The sequence below is a fragment of the Bufo bufo genome, chromosome 5 (genome assembly GCF_905171765.1).
Source record: "Bufo bufo chromosome 5, aBufBuf1.1, whole genome shotgun sequence".
Classification (NCBI taxonomy): domain Eukaryota; kingdom Metazoa; phylum Chordata; class Amphibia; order Anura; family Bufonidae; genus Bufo; species Bufo bufo.
In genome coordinates this window covers 31694940-31716176 of record NC_053393.1, presented here as the reverse complement: position 1 = coordinate 31716176, position 21237 = coordinate 31694940, and the positions used below count along the sequence as shown (strand labels likewise).

The 21237-nt window shown below is 40.9% G+C and overlaps 1 protein-coding gene across 3 annotated transcripts in view; it reads left to right on the top strand.

Moving 5' to 3' along the window:
* Nucleotides 1-21237, top strand: part of KHDRBS3 (KH RNA binding domain containing, signal transduction associated 3) — a 100709-nt gene that overhangs the window by 30797 nt on the left and 48675 nt on the right. For all 3 annotated transcript variants that reach the window (XR_005779025.1, XM_040432323.1, XM_040432322.1), the window contains 3 exons: nt 7729-7856; nt 11721-11837; nt 14313-14459. Coding sequence is in view for 2 of the 3 variants with exons in the window: in XM_040432323.1 (XP_040288257.1) it covers nt 7729-7856; nt 11721-11837; nt 14313-14459 (392 nt within the window). In the remaining variant the exon portion in view is untranslated. The remainder of the gene's footprint in view (nt 1-7728; nt 7857-11720; nt 11838-14312; nt 14460-21237) is intronic.

Genomic DNA, 21237 nt, shown 5'->3' with positions numbered 1-21237 from the left:
TAATTCAGCTGGGCAGAACAGGTCTTATAACGAGGCCTCATGCACACAAACGTATTTTGTTTCCATGTCCGTTCTTTTTTTTTTTTTTTGCAGATAGGATGTGAACCCATTCGTTTCAATGGGTTCCCAAAAAATGCAGACAGCACACCGTCATCCGTATGTCTGTTCCGTAGCCTCACAAAAAATATAGTGCATGTCCTATTCTTGTCCATTTTCTGGACAAGCACAGGTATTGTTACAATGGATCTGCAAAAAAACTGATGCAACACGGATGTCATCCGCATTTTGTGGACTGTACAATACATATGGTCATGTGCATGTAGCCTAATAAAAAATAAATAAATTCTAAATAAAATAATTAATTTTAAATGCTACCACTAGTCTGCACCGTAGCCTCTAGCCCTGCCCCCATTCCGCAAATACAATTTTTTTTAAAATGTATTTTATTTGAACTTTGTGCTATTAAAAAAAAAGAGAGAGAAACAGACTCCGGGTATACTTTAAAAAATAACAAAAAAATACCATAATAAAAAATAGCATAAAAAGAAAGCTCTATGTACATCATACAAAAAGATAAGTTATTTCAATAACCAAATGAAAAAAAAAAATAATGCTTTCAAATCCTCATGTACTGAAAACAACAAAAATGTATCTGATGGAGAAAGGGGGTAAAAAGGGGGTCTTGAACTGGTTAACAGGAAGTCTCGACATAAACAATAGATCAATTTTGATGATGGATTCCCTTTAAGTTGCAGCAGAGGTTTTTATGTTTGCTCTTTTTTAAAGGTTTCACGGATTTCAGCTTAAAGAGTCGCCATTGGTAACGGAGATAAATTAGTTTGCGATCGCCTTGAGACCTGTGTCATCATTTTTCTCCAGAATTGAACTCTGTATTGCAATTTATTTATGTTTTTGGCAATTTTGTATGAAACTTGTGTCAACACTCCGGCGTTCTGCCCTATTTTTCATGTGCCGATGTCAGTTTGTGATAAAGTTCCTTTTGCTTCTATTTGCTTATAACAATTATTTTCGCGGACCTCTTGTCCTCTTTATGTCTTGGCTGGGTCGAGATTTTATTTTTTTTTTTTTCATTTTTTATAAAATTCATCTGCAGCAATCCCTGCTTTTTAAAGGGCATCTGCCACATTGCAAATGCTGTCCATTCTGCAGATTGCATGTTGTAGAGCAGGAGGAGCTGAGCATATCGATACATAGGTTTATAGGAAAGCCCTGCTCTTTCTATGCTTACGAGTCCAGCGGTTGGGCCTACTCATTGAGTGACAGAAATCTCAGTTTACACATTTATGCATAGGTGTCCATGCATATTAATGCAGGGTAGAACCACCCCCCGGACTCCTAGGCATAGAAAGAGCGGGGTTATAGATACAGGTTGGATCACATATGCAACCTAACAGGTTCACTTGGATTAAGAACCAATTAAACTGATGGCCACAAGTTGCTAGACCTTCAATACCAGTGGTCTCCAGCTTGCAACTCTCCAGCTGTAGTGTAAAGGCAACTCCCAGCTGAGCGTCTAGCCATGCTAGGAGTTATAGTTCTAGAAGGCAGATTCTATGGAATGTGTTTGATCATCTTGCTGAAGGTAGTAAAGTAATCCATAAACGTTCTACACAGGTTCTTCAAGGACGCTGATCTAGGATTGTGTTTTGGTCATTGGTGTTCAGTTTCTACAGTCTTTATTTTTTTATCTTCATTCAGTTTGTTATTTTTAAAGGGTGTGTACACTTTTGCAATGGATGGTATCCTGGCACTTTTCAAATAGCATTGATTAAAAATATCTTGCCGTTTTCTGTGTGCAGAATTTTAAAATGCACCAGTCAATAGAATAGATCTTGACAGAGTCTAATTCTATATTAAATCTGTAATCTGGATTATGACCATGTCCACTAAACAAAGTGTCAAATGCAAATTCAGGATGAGAAGACTTCCTGATTCTGTGAAGTCACTTGTTATATTCCATGATGCCTCTTAAAGGGAATCTGTCAGTGGTGTTGACTAAGTGGCTGAGGAGTGCAGAACAAACATACATTTTGTGGATTTTTATTATCAGGAGTAGTGAGATTATGAACATTTATTCTGCCAGTTTCTGATCCTGCAAGTGCCCTGTAGACGGAAAGTCACGGTGAAGTGCTCTCTGCATTTAGTGTCTTCCCAGTCCCTTTCTTCTGCTGAGTGACAGCTGTAGTGGTCTCCTGGTTGGATGCTACAGCTGTCACTCAGAACAAAGAGGAGGAGCTGTGAAGCGGCTCAGTGCAGAAAGCACTTCACAGTGAAGCTCCACATCCTTGACACTTGTATGTATGTAAAGAAGCCATGCTCACCTGTCCAATCCCCCTCCATTCTAGCATCGCCATTCCAGTGCTCCCTGCAAGTCTAGGTCTTTGTTTCCGGCATTAAAGTGATGACCTCTACGACTACCCCATGAGAATCCCTCAGCCATCAACGATCTTAGTGGCCACATAATGTAGTCAGGGACATGATCTCCTCAGAGAGACTGATGCTGCAGTGTTAAGAGTTCAGTGACTGACTGCATCGATCATGTGGGGTAGTCAGAGACCCTATTGCAGCAGCACTAGATACAGAGATCATCGGGGAGCTCCGGAATGGCAGGGCTGGAACGGTAGGTTGACACTTTATCCAGGAATTGACAAAGATGTCCTAGCCTTAATATAAGTTATCATTATTACATCGGCGGGGTCTGAGTCCAGACACCCCCACTGAGCAGCGGCGCTCACCTGAGCTTTGATATGCATGGCATGCATCCGGCAGCTTACCAAGTTCAAGTTTAAGACCACTTAAAAAAGGCAAAAAATCATATTTTACATTCTTGGATCTTAACAACGTTCCAAGTAGAGCTTCAACATGCAACAAGAAGATATGAGAGTGAGACAAAGCATTTTTTGAGCATTCAATTAATTGAAAATAACGATTAAACTGAAACAGGCTGTTTTTCAGCTTATCCACATTTTAGGACCACATGCCTTTTAACAGGCCAAATCTGTGCAAAGATGTGGATTCATTGTCATTTTCTGTCAGGTAGTCACACGTTGTGATGGCAAAGGCAAAAAACCTCTTTTTTGAACGTGGTCGGGTTGTTGAACTGTATAAGTAGGGTCTCTCACAGCGCGCCATCGCTGCTGAGGTGGACGCAGTAAGACAGTCATTTGGAATTTCTTAAATGATCCTGAGGGTTATGGAACAAAAAAGTTAAGTGGAAGACCCAAAATAAATTCATCAGCGCTGAGCCGGAGGATCCAATTGGCTGTCCGTCAAGACACTGGACGATCCTCGACCCAAATTAAGGCCCTTACTGGTGCTGACTGCAGCCCCATAACCATCTGACGGCATCTGAGACTGAAGGGCTTCAAAAACAAAAAACGTCTTCAAAGACCTCATCTCCTTGAATGCCACAGAACTGCACATTTGGACTTTGCAAGAGAGCACCAAACATGGGACATTCAAAGGTGGAAGAAAGTTTTATTCTCTGATGAGAAAAAATGTAACCTTGATGGTCCTGATGGTTTCCAACGTTACTGGCATGACAAGCAGATCCCACCTGAGATGTTTTCTACGCGGCACAGTGGAGGGGGCGCCATAATGGTCTGGGGTGCTTTTTCCTTCAGTGGAACAATGGAGCTTCAGGAAGTGCAGGGGCGTCAAACGGCCGCTGGCTATGTCCAGATGTTGCAGAGAGCATTCCTCATGACTGAGGGCCCTCGTCTGTGTGGTAACGACTGGGTTTTTCAACAGGACAACACTACAGTACACAATGCCCGCAGGACAAGGGATTTCTTCCAGGAGAATAACATCACTCTTTTGGCCCATCCTGCGTGTTCCCCTGATCTAAATCCAATTGAGAACCTTTGGGGATGGATGGCAAGGGAAGTTTACAAAAATGGACAACAGTCCCAGACAGTAGATGGCCTTCGTGCGGCCGTCTTCACCACTTGGAGAAATGTTCCCACTCACTTCATGGAAACGCTTGCATCAAGCATGCCGAAACAAATTTTGGAAGTTATAAACAATAACGGCGGAGCTACTCATTACTGAGTTCATGTTTGGAAGTTGGATTTCTGTTTTGGGGGGTTAAGTTTTTTTTTGGAGGTGAGGTCCTAAACTTTTTTTCAGCTGAAAAACCGCCTGTTTCAGTTTATTCGTTGTTTTCATTAAATTGAATGCTCAAGAAATGTTTTGTCTCACTCCCATTTCTTCTTGTTGCATGTTGAAGCTCTACTTGGAACCTTGGTAAGATCCAGCCATGCTAAATATGATTTTTTGCAATTTTTCATGTGGTCTTAAACTTTTGATCAGGACTGTATAATAGAAAGCACATTACACAATACCAAGGCTTTATACAGTATATGTAAAACTGGAAGCCCCCCTTAATGTCGCTATGTGAGCTCTACCAAATGAGAAAGTCAGCTTTGCTACACTGACAAACCCAACTCAGCTACATTTGTATATCTTCTGAAGGTAGACTGAAAAACGGGCACCTGAAACCCCAGACAAGAAGAAATCTATACAATCCTGGATGTCAAGGCTTTAGGTTAAATCTCGGCATGGCTCCTGTTCTGCTCCATTGGATTCAGTAATGTAACTTCGCATTTAATCAATAGCAACAAATCCCGCTCTCACGTCGTTAGGGGAATGTAAATGAACTTCAGCACAGAGCAGCGGCACTGTGTTTGTTACCCTGCTAATGGGAAATGATCCATTCTGCTTTGATACAAGGTTAATGACTGATCAAATGCAATCAAGCACTTGGGCTTTACTACTATGCCGGCAGGCAGGTGACAGTGGGCCCTTGTATGTTGGCAAAATGTTGGGTGAAAGTGGCTCTTCTGGTTGATGAAGACCACAAGGGAAAAATATTGTTGGGTGAGGGCCCTATCCCCAGTACCAGTGTCAGATGATGGGACGCTTTCTCAAAATTTTGGTAGATCCCACCATTGTAAAACGGATCTGCCAAGAAGCTTCATGGGCAGTCTGCCGTAATTCTTTCCAATGTCCTCATTTGGTGGACACCAGGATCAGGGATGTTATGAGCTGGGGCTATTGGTTAGCCACCTATCCCCATTTACCCCGTGAACAGGCATGGATGTGATGACCCCAAATCACCCTCAAAAAGCCTCAGAGTCAAGAGGAGGCAAACAAGCATGTAAGAACAGACAATGGAGCAATGACCATAGTGGTGATAATCTTTCCACAGATGGTGGTCATTTTGCAAGCAGGACTCTATCATGGGTTCTGCTGTGGGACCCCACGGTTCCTTAGCTCAAATTTGATTATGCCAACTTGCAACTGACATAACCTCTAGGTGGCTGAAAATAGATGTATATAGATAGACATCTCATGACACAGTATCACAAAAGTGTGTTTTTTATGACCACATCTCTGGATATGGAAGAACACATGTGCAGTATTTGCTGCAGTGTAAAGGCAAATCTAATCTACACTACCACGTGTTGTTTCTCTTGCCGACACTATACGATATTACAGGGTTATAGGGGAAATAGCTGAGCTCATCCCAACATATATTTCTTTTCAGATTTCAATTAGTTAATTTTCCACCGCACCTCACATGACATTTAAAGACAGCCCTTTTTAAATGGAATCCGGCCCAATGATCCGGCGATGGCTGCTTGTCCTGCTTTGCCAGCCTCTGGTGATCGGCGCCCACGGCAGGGTAAATGTAGCGTGGCAGGCCATTTCAACGGATAGACAGGCAGAGTTGTGACGAAAACATGGAATGATTTACAGTAGTGATAATAGAGGTCAAAGTGTGGACTACACTTTATTAAAATAATAAATATCACAATGGAGGTATTTACAGATGTAGAAAAATACTTTAAACAGTTTTGATTTAAAAAAGGAGGATTCACACAGTTTTTCTTCTAGGAACAGCACCATTCCTGTTAATAGGTTGTGTCTAGTATTTCAGCCTATCCACTTTTTTTTTTTTTTTGGTCCTTTCCTTACACTCGTAAATCTGCCTCTAACATTTTTTACCTTAAAAAAAAAAAAAAAAAAAAAAAAAAACCCCTGCCATTTATTTCCCCTTTTTTGCCTCCTGTGATTTCTGCAGTTTTTTGCACATTATCATTGCTGTAATATTTGCACCGTTATTTGTGACTTTTTGATCATTAGAAGCTCAGATTTACTATCATTTATGCCCTGAACTGGCATAAATTAAAGCTTAAGTCTACCCCAGCCCCTGAGTTGGCATAGATTTGAGTTTCTGGCGCACTGAGGGTGAGAGATGCACCTAATTTATTAATTTGCATCTGCCACTTAATAAATTAGGCCTCTCACTGTGGTGCACAGGGGATTAGGACTGGTGTCTGGCAATGTCAGTCCTGATAAATCTCCCCCACTGTGGCTCATCACTGGCGGTTTCTTCATGGCATTTCATTTCCGCAGTAGAGAAGGTGATGTCACAACACCTGAAAAAACACCAAGACCTTTAGCATGCTGCATTTTTTTAAAAGAAGTAAGAGACAAAAATAGCACTAAATGAACAAAAAGAAACAAAAATGTTGGTGTGTCCTGTGTTTCATGTTTATCATAGACCTTTGGCTATCATCTGCAGTTGGCGTCTTTGCAGCAAATTATGCTGCAAATAATGCAAATGGTATAAAATAAAAAAAAGATCATTAATTACCGGTCTCAGCAGGCAAGTATCATCTATACAAGTGTGCATCCAAGCTGAGACTGGTAATTGGCTGAAATGGTCATGTTAATGCTGTACCTGATATCATCGATGTCTGAGTTTCGCTCTTAAAAAGTAGGGGAATGAAAGGGGCTTTCTGGGACCCAACAGTTCCCAAAAACCCAGATTTACCTGTAGAAGAAAGTTTGTAATACTGTATACTTACTGACCTGAAGTTGCATGCATCGACCACTTGGGAACCCGCTGTTCCTCTTCTGAAAATCCTGCTTCTGCTGACATTGTGTTCTTTACCAGGTTCCCATTCTGAGCTATGGCTGGTCCATCACTTCTTCTGTGGACGGAGACAGAATTTCCCTCTCCCTGACACATACACAAACTCCTGATTCCAACTCATCTGTTCATATATAAGGGAGACAAATAGTTCTGTTCCTATCCACAGTGGAAGTGACGACCCTGTCTATCCACTGTGCAATCATGCTGTCCATGTAGGAGTTAAACAATATATAGTCTAGAAAAGGAACGGTGAAAAAGCTCCTCACCACCACATCTCCACTCTGAGGCACCGACCTTACTCGAGCCAAGCATGCCAGTACCATGGAAAACTAGAAGATTGTCCAGTGCCCACAGGAAACACTCAAAAAGAATTTTTATTTGAACAGTAAAACCCTTAAACTGATTTTAGCACAATGCTTACGTTTTTCAGGCCCACCCTGTCATCTTAAATAAAGCAAGGAGCCTCTGAAACGCGTAAGCGTTGTGCTTATAACTTTGTTTTTTCTCCTGGATTTTATCATTCAAGTGAAGAAGTGATCCCTCCTGGCTTTGGACAATTTTCTCATTTTCCCAAATAGTATTCCGTACAGTGGGCTCCATTGCTTCAACGCCATGAGAACAGTGTGAGGGGTAAATCGTAAAAATCTTACATTTTGTTGTTTTTAGACACTTGGGAATTCATGTTGCGTGAGAAATGTGTGTCTCTGAATGATATAGTTCTGTAGAATTGAAATGTAATATATATATTTTTTCCTGTTTTACAGAAATCGAAAAGATTCAGAAGGATGAGGAGAATGTCGACAGCACTGACGACCAATATATCGATGTAGTGATCAACAAGAACATGAAGCTGGCACAAAAAGTCCTAATCCCTATTAAACAGTTTCCTAAAGTAAGTCACTGGGGTTCTGGGATCGAATGTGACCAAGCATGGAGTTTGTATGTTCTTCCCATGTTTGGTGGGTTTCCTCCTAAACGCTAAAAAATACTTTGAGTTTAATTGGCTTCCTATGAAACTGTCCTTGGTTGATGTTTGGGAATGAGTTCCTACAGAAGGTGGCAGACACGGACTTCCCTGCTCCACATGACAATTCTAAGTTGCACTTTGAGTCCGCTGGGGACAAATGTTTTTGTTGTATCACCGCTTCAGCCCTGATGTCCTTTTCTTAGCAGGGCCAACCACTGCTCTGTGCTCCAGTCCTAACATGGAGGGGCACGTGACTAGACCCATCCATCATAGGAGGCTGGTGATGGTCACGCACCTGTCCATTATTTTAGGAGTGGAGCACAATGAAAACAGGAGCTTGGCTTGTAATATACTTACATGGGTGTGGCGCTGCTCACCAGGGACAGGGGAGGAACCTGTAATAAATATGTATCTGTCAGTGGCTTATTGTATTTACAGCAAATTATGTAAAATGGTCAATTCCCTTTAATTCTATCACCAAATGCCATTTGTCCTTAGTAGAGATGATCAAATTGATGAAAAAAAAAAAATGGAAAAAAAATTAAAGGTGGAATCTGATCAGAATTTTTGGTGATTCTAGTGAGTTTTAGAGACAAAGTCAAATGGAGCGTCAGGGAGCAGGAGAGTAGCAGAGAGACTGAGACAGAGCTTGATGAAATCCAAAAGGTGAGAAACGAGAACCAAAAAGGAGCCCTCAGTGTCATACGCAAAGTTTCAGCCCAGTTGGGGCACTTTTGATTTAGGCTGAATCAATTTTCACCTGAATCAAATCAATTGATTAGACCAGTCCAACCCAAATTGAATTTTAAGAGCTGTGCTCATCTCTAGTCCTTAGAGTATCCCGTAGTATCTACCATTAATAACTCTTGTGGTACGGCATAGCTTGATTACCCTAACTTTAAAGAATCCTTTCTCATGTAGACACTTATTGAATTTGTTGCTCATAGACAGCAATTTTTTTTCGTTTTTAGATGGCGTGTATGAGTCATGGGACTATATTCTGTGCTTTACTTATTGAGTTATTGATGAGAGTGCGAACAGAACAAATTGATGAAGGTCTCTTTGATCAGCAGTGCTGATTGATGTCAAGAATGTCAAATCGAGAAGGGGACAGTGATTTTTATTTAGTTTTTCTTAATACATATTAAAAAAAATATGGAGATATTTAAATGTGACACTGTCATGTGGACTTAACATTTAAAACCACATTTTGTTCAAATCCTAATGCACCAGCAGAGTGTCTCCCAGTACCATGTAGAGCTGGGTGTCTGTCAGCCAGAAAATATAGCTGTGCATGTCGCACATTAGCAAAATCCAATGCAGTCTTTTTGCACCTTTTCAGCTTTCTTCTATTTTTACATTTCTCTCGAAGCACCATCTGTGTATTTTTTGGTGTCGAAACGCATCAGTGGGTCTTCTGTAATGTCACCACAAGCATAACACTATTTGCGAGACTCTATATAGACAGGGACAATCAATTTCAATAGTGGTGGAAGAAAAAGCTCAGCAAGAAAATGTATGGTTTATTTGTAGGGGTAGCACTCTCCCCCGATAGATGAGGTCTGGTTTGACTGTCAATACACTAATGTGTATGGGAGGCTGAAAGGGAGTCTGTCACCAACCATGATCATTTGTAACTGTCTGGGTGGCAGTGCAGCTCTTCGATTGTCATTTACAAATATACCTTTATGTGCTAATCAATCTTTTCTAGCCCCCGAAAAGCACATTTTTATAATTATGTTAATTATTTAAAAAGGGGCTATACTTATCGGTGCTGGAGTCCAGCTGCGCCCATCAGATTGGAACCCTGCTCTTCCCCTCCTCTTCTTCTCTCCACCTCCCAGCCTTGGTGACCTCATCATGAGGCCGGTGGAAATCGCGCACAGCCGCGCATCTCTTTTACGTGTGCGCCGTCTGTTACCCACTGTGGGCAGTGGCTTCAATAACTGAACTGCGCGTGCGCCTGGTTGGTGGCAGACGCTCTTCAACAGTGTTCTATTTATCAACCTCTTCATCTATGTTCTTGGAAATTTATAGAAAGATGGGCCTCACAACCCACCAAGGCAACAACTGATCATAAATGTTCCAGCAGTGAGAACCCCTTGGTCAGAGGTAAAATAGGAATACCCCATTATATATACTGTACAGTATTGACATCTTGCCTGGACTCAATTACTTTTTGGTACTATTAGTCTTTTTAGAACTGATATTTTATTGGACTGGATTTACATGATAGGAATAAGTCAAAGTGGAACCACAGGCAAAAACAACAAAAAAAAAAGCCACCGTTCTGGAGATCCCTATTCTCTTTTTGAACACTATCCTCTTCTAAATCAGTGTAAATCATGAGCCAACTAAGAGTTTGTACAATATATAAACTTCAGATATGTCCTTTACCTTTCCTTCTTTGTATCTCACAAGATTTGAAATAAAATATGATTTTGTGATACTCTGCCAGGAGATATGTATGCTCTGTGTCTAAATGTGGACACCTAGTGGTTATGATGTGAATTACAACCTATCCATGGTTTTGCTAGCATACTGTATCACAATATTGTATTGAACATCCCAATAACATGACTCCAGAATACAACCAGTACAGGATATATTACCCCATACCTTGCCAAGAAAAGCAAAACAAAAATGTTAATTGTCATGTTTTTTGTATTTGAGCAAGAAAAAGAAAAATAACAAAAAAACAATATTGGATTAGTTTTGTGAGAAATTGGGGTTAAGGTTGGCAATATTTGAGTAAAATTAAAGGGATTCTCAGGGCCACAGATATTGGTGGCCTATCTGCAGAATAAGGCCTCCTGCACACAACAGTTTTTTTTTTTTTTTTCGTTTACTGGCTGTTTTTTGCATTCCGTATACGGAACCATTCATTTCAATGGTTCCGCGAAAAAATAAAACTGAATGTACTCCGTATGCATTCCGTTTCCGTACTTCCGTTTTTCCGTTCCGTTGAAAGACAGAACATGTCCTATTATTGCCCGCAAATCACGTTCCATGGCTCCATTCAAGTCAATGGGTCCGCAAAAAAAATGGAACACATACGGAAATGCATCCGTATGTCTTCCTTATCCGTTCCGTTTTTGCAGAACCATCTATTGAAAATTTTATGCCCAGCCCAATTTTTTCTATGTAATTACTGTATACTGTATATGCCATATGGAAAAACGGAACGGAAAGTAAAAAACGGATCCGTGAAAAACAGACCGCAAAACACTGAAAAATCCATATGGTCGTGTGCAGGAGGCCTAAGTCATTCATATCAGATCGGTCGGAAGCAGAAGACTTCATCCACAGTATAGTAGCCATAACTGTATACAGTAGCTCAGATCCTATTCAGTACTCCATTCCTCAAAACGACACAATTTAAGGAGCCTTCTGCGTCCGCTTTGTACACTGTATAATTTCCTACAGTGTCTGCCTTAAACAGCTGATTAGTGGCAGAGTTCTGGGTGTCGGACCCCAACCGATCAGATATCGATGACCTATTCTGAGGATAGATCACTAATATCTGTTGTCCTATTAAAGGTGAACACATCTGTATTACATCTTTTTAACAGTTTCAACATATCATGATAACTATGCTTTGTTCTCATGGGCAGCATGGCCTTCAGAAGACAATAGGGGGGTTTATGATCTTGTTGGGCTTTTAGATTTTTTTTCCTGGAGTGACGCTATAAGTATATATTGTATTTATATGAATTATGTTGGCTAGCTGTGAGGTTAATGTAGCAATTACAATGAAACCACTTTTTTATTTGATTTGTATTTATATAGTTTAACTTTGTTGGAAAACTTCTGGGACCACGGGGAAATTCCTTGAAAAGATTACAAGAAGACACCCTAACCAAAATGTCTATATTAGGCAAAGGATCCATGAGAGATAAAGCAAAGGTAATTCTAAGAAAATTCCTAAAACCTATGTATTCTTGTATATCTGTGTATTCTTTATGTGCCATTTAAAGGGGTGATGATGGGGCATACTGTAGATGCCAGAGGATGCCAACAAGCCCCTCTGGCCATGGCCAGAATATTTAGTCATAGGACAACAAAGGGAATGTTTACACCGGATTAAGGAAAACCTAGCTACTCCTTTATTAAGCATACCCTGCATAGGTTTCACTTTCCTCTTTCATATATTCAGGCAGTGTTTGCGATGTACGCAAACTCTTCCGCCTCTGTGTTAGTGAACAATCTCATCTCAGATCGATTTTCTATAAAAAATGGAACACGTCAGGATTGCCCCCTTTCCCCTTAAATATTTGTCCTTGTAATGGAAACTTTATTGCAAGCCTTGAGGCAAGAGGAGTGCATTGCGGGACTTAAAATAGGGTCACAGGAACATAAGTTAGCAGCCTTTGCTGACGACCTTCTGATTCTTACCACCAACCCTACCAAATCTATGCCCATAATAATCTCTCTCCTACAAAAATTTGGTTCCCTTTCTAATTTCAAAATAAATCCACAAAAATCCCAGATTCTGCATTTAGGCCTCACCACCAAACTTATATCAGATCTCCAACGAGATTCCCCTTTTAATTGGTCATCTCGACATTTAACCTACCTGGGTATCAAATTAACCTCTCATCTACCGGATTTATTCCACCTCAATTACACTCCCCTCTTGGCGGCCATCGTTGCTCGGTTGGACTCCCTGGATCTTCCTTACCTATCATGGTTTGGTAGAAAGAACTTGGTGATGTCCCTATTGATCCCCAGACTCACTTATCTTTTACAGATCCTTCCAATCGCCATACCAAGATCTTTCTTTATATCTTTAAAATCCAAGATCCGCCAATATATTTGGCAGAAAAAGACACCTAGACTATCCTTCTCAACTTTAACTAAGCCCAGACATCTAGGGGGCATAGGCCTTCCGGATCCTGAATTATATATGAAAGCTACCCACTTAAGTAGGGTAGAGGATTGGCTAAGACCCTCTACCCACAAACAGTGGCTTTCAATGGAAACTGTGTTTCTTCCTACTACCTTCAGGGCCCTTTTGTTGGCGGACAGACCACCCTCCACTATCTCTTCTATTTCAAACCCAATTATTCGTACTACCTTAAAAGTGTGGGGGTAGTTCTCCTCCAATCATCGAGCCTTGACCCTACCCTCACCCCTCCTTCAAGTCAGGGACATTATATCCCTCGCCCCTAAGGAAATAAGAGATTTCTGCCCCCCAGGAGTCAAATCTTCTCCTCTTTTAATAACTGATTTACTGGATGCTGATGGGTGTGTTCTTCCAGAACTCTCATTGAGAGATTATCTTAATATCCTCAGCCCACATGCTCGATTTCTTAATTTTCTTAAAAAAGAGATTGCTTTTTGGGCTAAAACATTGATTACTGGATCTCCCCAACAGCGGTTTGAGAACCTTATATCTAATACTAAATACTCCCCCAAACTGATCTCCACCTTGTATAAAAAACTAAACATCCCCTCTGTGGATGCCAAACCAGCAATAATAGGATTATGGGAGAAAGACCTGAAAAGACAATTCTCTCAACAAGAGACTATTAAGCTTTTTACCATTCCTCGTAAACTTTCACACTGTGTCCGGGTGCAGGAAAACGGTTATAAAGTTCTGTCTAGATGGTATAGAACTCCAGACAAATTTGCACTTTTTTTACCCCAACATCTCGGACCAGTGCTGGAGATGTGGAAAAAGTAGAGGCTCATTCTTCCATATTTGTGGAGTTGCCCTCTGATACTCTCCTGGTGGAAAGACATTTTTCGCATAAGCAATGATGTTTGTAGATCCAAGTTCCCCTGTACTCCTGAGATTGCTCTCTTATCCTTTGGCATCCGCGGAGAAGATTCCCATAAAATCTCCCTCTTCTCCTTCATGATATCTGCTGGTCGAATTCTGATACCCACTACATGGCGGACACCTGAGATCCCCACTATAGACCAATGGATCAACAAAGTTGATCAATTCTATAGATTAGAGGAGCTTTCCCACTGGGAACTTAAAACTAGAAGCACCTTCATCTACATCTGGTCTCTCTGGAAAACTTACAGACAATTTAATTAACAATGTGTACACATGACTCACATTTCTGTGTTCTTATTCTATTCTTGCCAAACTTTTACTTGTTTTAATGTGCAAGTTATACATGCAATGTGTCAGTGATATGCCTGCTTCACGTTTATCTTTCTAACAATGTAACTGTGAAATTTTGCCTCTTTGGATAAGATGTATTATCAACAAAGATGACATTGTTTTATTTTACTAAAACAATAAAAAAATATTTATGACAAAAAAGGAAAACCTAGCTACACCTCTGAACACTCCTACCAGAACTAGACTTGCCGCCATGTTGTCTTATGAGCTGGTAAGATAATGTTGTCTCTTTTATATTGCAGGAAGAAGAGCTCAGAAAAAGCGGAGAGGCAAAATACTTTCATCTTAACGATGACCTCCATGTTCTTATTGAGGTCTTCGCTCCTCCAGCAGAAGCTTATGCCAGAATGGGGCACGCCTTGGAAGAAATTAAAAAGTTTCTTATTCCTGTGAGTGCCTTTTTATACATTGGTTGGCAGTGTGCGCCTTCTTGGACTTTTTTATGTTGACGTTCTTATTATTTATTCAAGTGCTTACATTTCTATTTAAGACCCTTTTCATGGTCAAGGGGTATTGCTCTTGTGCCACATGTAGGAGTTGAATGAGTTTTTAAATTTTATATTTACATATCTCGTATTTTAGTGACTTTTTATAAATAAGTTGGCCACCATATAGTACAAGGTACCTGGAGCAGAAGTCTAGGGACCACATACAATGGTGTCTACAAATCCCGATAAGCCAAAGGGACATTGTGTGGTGTAGACAAAGAATATGGGGGCTTTCTGAGAACTTTTGTTGTTTTGGAAAGATTGATCGTATTTACTTAATAAATAAATGCATACAGATATTCTGGCACCATATAGATTAATATACAGTGGATGACGATAACCAGAGGGTAATCTCCGGTGCACTAAAACTGGCCATACACATGATATTGCAGTAGGCGAAACCAACTCCAGCCAACAGCTGGGGCTACTGACTCGCCCATGAACATGTACTCCTGGATTAGCTAAAGATAAATGTTTACGCCAAGAAAGAGGGAGCTCCTTTCCCATCCCTCCAGACACCCCACTTCTGCCCTAGGAAACAAACAATTAGAAATTTTTAAATCCAACCTGTTTCTGGTCCCTCTTTCCTCTTACGACAGAGGCCCCAGGATTGTCAGGTTACCTCCACAGACTGCAGGCACATTGTTTGATCTTGCCAATGTAAAGGCTGCACATCAAGCTGTCAGAGCAGCTCCTCGATGGATTCAGTGTGAAACAGCAATAGTTTGCAGATACACTGAAAGTGAAGGTTGTAGAACAAAAACTGTTTCAAAAGTTTCAAAAAAGACCCACTGAAAAAAAGATTTTAGCTCAAAATTTGTAGAATTAGTAAAAAATCCCCCTGGAGGTGGCCTTAGCCTTTAAAACAACTGTTATCTAATGTATATGCTCATCTTTATGCTAATAAAGTTTTTTTGGCCTAAAGAAGATAGACAGCTTTCCTGACATATTCTCCATAATATAACAATTCTGGGGAAAATTTCCTTAGAATTCTCCATTGTATTGTTCCTCTCAGTTTCCGGCAATATTCACTCAGTAAATCATGGATGTGCGCTGTCTGTGTTCCCCATAAACCAAACACGGATCCATTGATTTCATTAAGTAAACTCAGACAGATGTTTTTGCTTTTGTTGGTCCACAATTAAAAGGCCGCATGAATGGCCATCAAAGTCTATGGGTCTGTTAAAACCATGGACAACACATAGATGCTATACGTGTTCTGATAAGAGACAAAAATGGGACACCTTTTCTTTTCTTTCTTGCAAAATGGATGAAACACAGAGGGCCAAAATCAGACACTTGAAACAAAAATGGATGCAACATGAGCATAATCACAAATGGGAACAACAGACACGGACATGTGAATAATGCTTTACCCTACCTAATCAATGCCAACTAGTTTTGGAACACGCCAACTGGTAACTGTCAATTTATTCATAATTTAGGAAGAATTAGAGGAAACATACACTTTAATAAATTGTACATTTTTCCATTTAAAGGGGTTATCCAATTCCTATAATGACCCCCAGAATACCCGGGCCCCTCCTCTAGAGCATAATTACCTGCTCACCGGTACCCGTGTCCCTCCGAATCCCTGCAAGGCCACCCCTGCATCTCCCCATCGCACGGATTAAAACATACAGTAACGAGTGTGAGCTGCCAATAGCAATTCACCTCAGTGACCTGCCTCCATAGCATCATGAGTGACGCTAGGGAGGCTGATCGCCATCGCAGTCTGCTATTGGCTGCTCCCCCCCCTGTCGCTGGATGGTCATTTTGCATGTGGTAGAGCATTAGACTGGTTCCTACCAATGTAGGTAAGGAGGAGACCTCTGCTGTGATCACCTCCTTTTGAAGACCAGGTTCTGAATAGCATCTAAACAAAATCTTCCAAAAGCGAACTCTACGTTGTCCTTTACTCCATAAGTGTCACGGTCCATCAGGTGACTGATGTCAGGAAATCAAGGCGATTGGCTGAGCGTGGAGGAATCTAACAGCCTCCTTGATTTCTCTTGATTCAGTGTTGATAGGGTTAATGAACACTTCCCTTTTCTGAGCTGTTGCTCAGTGGTCATCACTTCTACCCTTTATAGTCTCACCCCACCCTTCTGACTATGCGGTTGATAGCTTCATTTGGGTTTGGCTGAGCTGGTGTGAGATCCTTTCTGGTGTTCCTGTTCTTCCATCTCTACAGAAGTTAAGTGTTGCATTTTTTTGTATTTGTTATATTCCCTGTTGTTGTGTCTGGGACTGAGACAGAGGCTTTCATTCGTCCATCTGGGGAGGAATGGGTTGTCTCTGGTCCTAAACTTATTCCAGGGCCTTATAGGGATATGACGGCCTAGGTATCCTGCTTATGAATATTCCTACCTTCAAGGTCTATTCATATTGATAGGTAGTCAGAGCCTGGATTAGGGTTGTCTAGGAGGTGACCTGTTTCTTCCCTAGTTTCCAGGCCCAGTTACTGTTCCCCTTCCCACTTGTGTTCAGTGTGGAGGTCCCCCCCCCTCCCCCACATTTATCGTGACAATAAGGTTTTAGAAACTGTTGTAGTATATAGCTGCTCTGTACTAGGATGTAAAAGGAACATTTCAGTCTTTTGGCAAGTGAGGTCAGGCAAATCCAAATAGACTGTTTGACAAGCTCCAAAAGCTCGGAAGTTTTCTGAAGCTTCGTTTAATTTTGACGGAGCCACTGGTCTGAGTAGTAAAAAGTAGAGTGTAGGCACAATACTGGCAGGGTGGTTTGGGCTGCAATGAAATGTATTCCGTATGAAGTGGAATTTATCTGTCAGATGTCATACTGTACTTGTCTTATGATGTTGGAGAGAGATAAGGGTTACAGTATAAGAGATGACCTATATGTACCTTCTATGTGATACATAAGATACCAAAAATCATGACATTTTAAGCAACATTATTCTAGACCTGAATTTGCAGCCTACTGTGTATTGGAAATAAGTCAATGGGGCAGATATACTAAGACGAACATTACATTCTTCAGTCTTATAATAGTCCTTCGGTGTAAAATGGTGCAGATGTTTTGAGACACAGGCCTCTTAATTAATTTGGCGCACTTAATAACAGTCCATGCGCGGGAAGTGTTGTGTCTCATGCACAGTCACTGCCTCGATTGCAGCAGCAGAGTCTGCACTTGCGCCGCCACTTATAGCAGCTGCGTGAGATTGATGGGGCTGGTTGGGATGTCCAGTCTTGTGAATCAAGTGAGATAGGGGAGCCTCTTGAGCAGCGAGGACAGCCCCTCCCTGCTGAAGAACTCAGTTTTTGATAAACTAATCAAGTTGAATGAATCGATACGCTCAACTCTACAGGATCTGACATCAATATCCGATCGAAGGAGGTCCAACAACTGGCACTTCCACCTCGCAAAACAGTGGATGTAGCCAGTAGTTAAAGGCTCCGTCCTTGCTGTAGTGGCCATGCTGGCTTACTGCAGTTTAGTTTACATTCGTGTAATCATAACCTATCACGGCCAGTAGACAGACGATGGAGGTTTCTGCTTCTGGCTCTGTCCACTGTTTTGTTTCTGGATTCTGTTGAAAACAGCAGATCGATGGTATCAGACTCCCACCGATCTGATATTGATGACCTATCCTAAGGATAGATCATCAATATCAAGAAAATGGGCTGCAATCCCAAACTGTGAACAAAAATTATGCTTTTTATGGAAGAAAAAAAAAATCTCTAACATGTAAATCATTTAACCTTGGAAATATCGGCAGGAAATTCATCATTCGTCATTCGTGCTTAAACTTTTTGTAAAACCCCATCTCTCCCAGTGCGAATTTTACTCATGGTTAGATTTGTAGCCGTGTATTCCCTTTGATGCTTCAGAAGAAGGATAGAATGAAATGAATGATTCAAGGACGGACCATTCTACTAACTTCTACAGAATGGGAAAATCCATCACTGAATGTTTGGTTGTCCTTGAAAGGTCAGAACAGCTTACAAAGCTTCTCAAGCTTATTATCCCAGAAAAAAAAATATATACTGTATATAATGAACATAAACCTTTAATATGAAGAATATATCAAGCATATTTACCACATTTTACGGCATCCATTATATCCTGTGTCCCTATATACAGATAATGACTCTAGAGTCCAGTGTTTTCATCTTATGGACTTGTGGTTTAACAATGGTTCCTTTCCTCTAAGTTCTGCACAATCCTAACCTACGGACAAAGCAGTTTATATTAAATCCGTTCATCTCAAAGGTCACATTTATGTATTAGAATGAAGTATCATATCATGCCTGATAGCAGTAGGCAAAGACCCTGGATTCTCGGCAGTAGTCTACCTGTTTAACTGTTCCACTTTGGAGGGGATCTGAATGGAGCTATGTTACAAGGTATGGAGCTGTACAAAGATTGTGATCACTTATATTTGACCCAGTTGAACTCATAATCTAAATTCCAAATTAACCTAATTGTATAAACCGGAACATACCTACAAACTCCATGCAGATGGTCCATTTGTTGAAATTCAAACACATAACCCCAGTATTGCAAGGGAACAGTGCTGAGGCCAACCACTGAGCCACCATGGAACATGGCATGATGTTAATCTCTGTGTTGTATGAAATCATAGCCATATGGAGGTACGGTTGCACTTCTGTTGGAGTTATTATTGCTATGTACAATGAAGGATCCGTAATGTGTCCATGTACGTAACATGAAATGCTTATCTTGTGGAAGTCTGGTCCAGATCATTTTTGTGATACATCTAATGTAGGTTTCAGTTTACATGTTTCATAGTTTCAAGTGGTAAAGAAAAACTCTTAGAGTGGTCAAAGCCACATAGGTCCACATACAGTGGTGTCCACTCTAAAGTGATCTAAAGTTAATTAAGGAATCCAAGTACTATATCACAAGATGGTATCTAAACTCTGGAGAGGCTGCAATTCACATCTCAATCATTGGGTGTCAAGTGTCCCATATTTAGCTCAGTACTCATCCAGCTCCATGTTTGTTTGGAGGACAGTTGGAGGTCTTCACGGTGGTACATCAGTTCTTTTATTCACATTTGGTGTCACTCACTGCCCCTATAAACCGTTGTCTGAAAATCCTGACTATAGGCCACGGACGGAAATAATATTAGCCTCTAGTATCAGTCATTGTAGCCCTGGTGAATACAAGCTTTTGTTCCTTCAAATCAACCACAGTAGGGGAGCTTAATGGATAGATTTTACCATTATGTATCTACATCTCCTACGTAGACCTACTGAAGATGTTTCCAAGATTAGGGATGAGCATAATGGATCAGTCTGGTTTCCGTTATGCAGGAGTCCTCTCCTGCATAGTGGAGACCAGACAGATCCGTTATGCGGCCCATATACTTCTATCATGACGGAATGCCTCTTAAAAGCATTCCATTATGCATTCTGTCATTAGAATTCCGTTATGGTAGCGGAATCCAAATCGGAATTGTAATAAAACTCGAACTCCAACTTGTAAAACCCAAGTTCGCTCATCCCTATCCAAGATCTGAGGTTAAGGAATAATATGCAAAATGGTCCAATTACACTGGAAGAGGGGTCCGTCTCACAGATAAGGGAAGGGGGTCAATAAGTTTATTAAGATGGGCATAAAGAAGTAAAGGTAACCGAGGGCTACTAATGTCTTCCTGTTTGAGTTACAGTGTATTGATTTTGGTGTATTTAAGCGGAAGAAAACATTAATAAAAAAAAAATTCTGATTTAAAAAGAAAGGTTGCAAGATCAGACTACGCACAGGGTTTGTTTGTAACCTGTAGTTACTGGCCCCCATTTTCTAAGATTGGCATATCTTAAAATCAGTATAAGTAAGGCCAAGTTCACACTTCAGTTATTTGGTCAGTTATTTCCATAATTTTTTTAGATAAAGAAAAACGAGTGGGTCAAAAACACAGAACAGGTGCAAAACTTTACATTACACCTGATCTTTGAGTAGGCTTCACTACTGGTTTTGGCTCACAATAACTGATGGAAATAACTGACTAATGCCTCATGCACACGACCGTGCCGTTTTTTGCGGTCCGCAAACCGCGAATCCACAAAAAACAGAAGCCGCCCGTGTGCCTTCCGCAATTTCCGGAACAGAACGGGCGGCCCATTGTAGACACGCCTATTCTTGTCCGCAAAACAGACAAGAATAGGACATACTATATTTTTTTTGCGGGGCCTCGGAAAGGAGCAACGGATGCGGACAACACACGGAGTGCTGTTCGCATCTTTTGCGGCCCCATTGAAGTGAATGGGTCCGCATCTGAGCTGCAAAAACTGCGGCTCGGATGCGGACCACAACAACGGTCGTGTGCATGAGGCCTAAATGGCACAAGTGTGAAGTTGGCCGAAAAGAGCTGCTATAGTTCGAGTGATTTTACCAGTAGTAGTAAAAGGGATATTGGAAATGCAGTTGGAAAAGTCAGTCAGCTGGTGTAGATCTGGATGCACCTATAAAAAGAAAATGTCCAACTCGCCCATTTGAGTTTCGGGTCTGGTTTACTTTGACTGTGGATGTCACATGGAATATTTAGAGCATGTTTTATTGATTTGTGCCTGGGAGTGAAAGTAGAACACAACCTGCGTAATGCTTGAAGCTTGGTTGTTAGATAATGTTAGAATAAACCATAACAAAGGAAGTTTCATCAAATTACAATGTTCACAAGTGGAATTGAAAT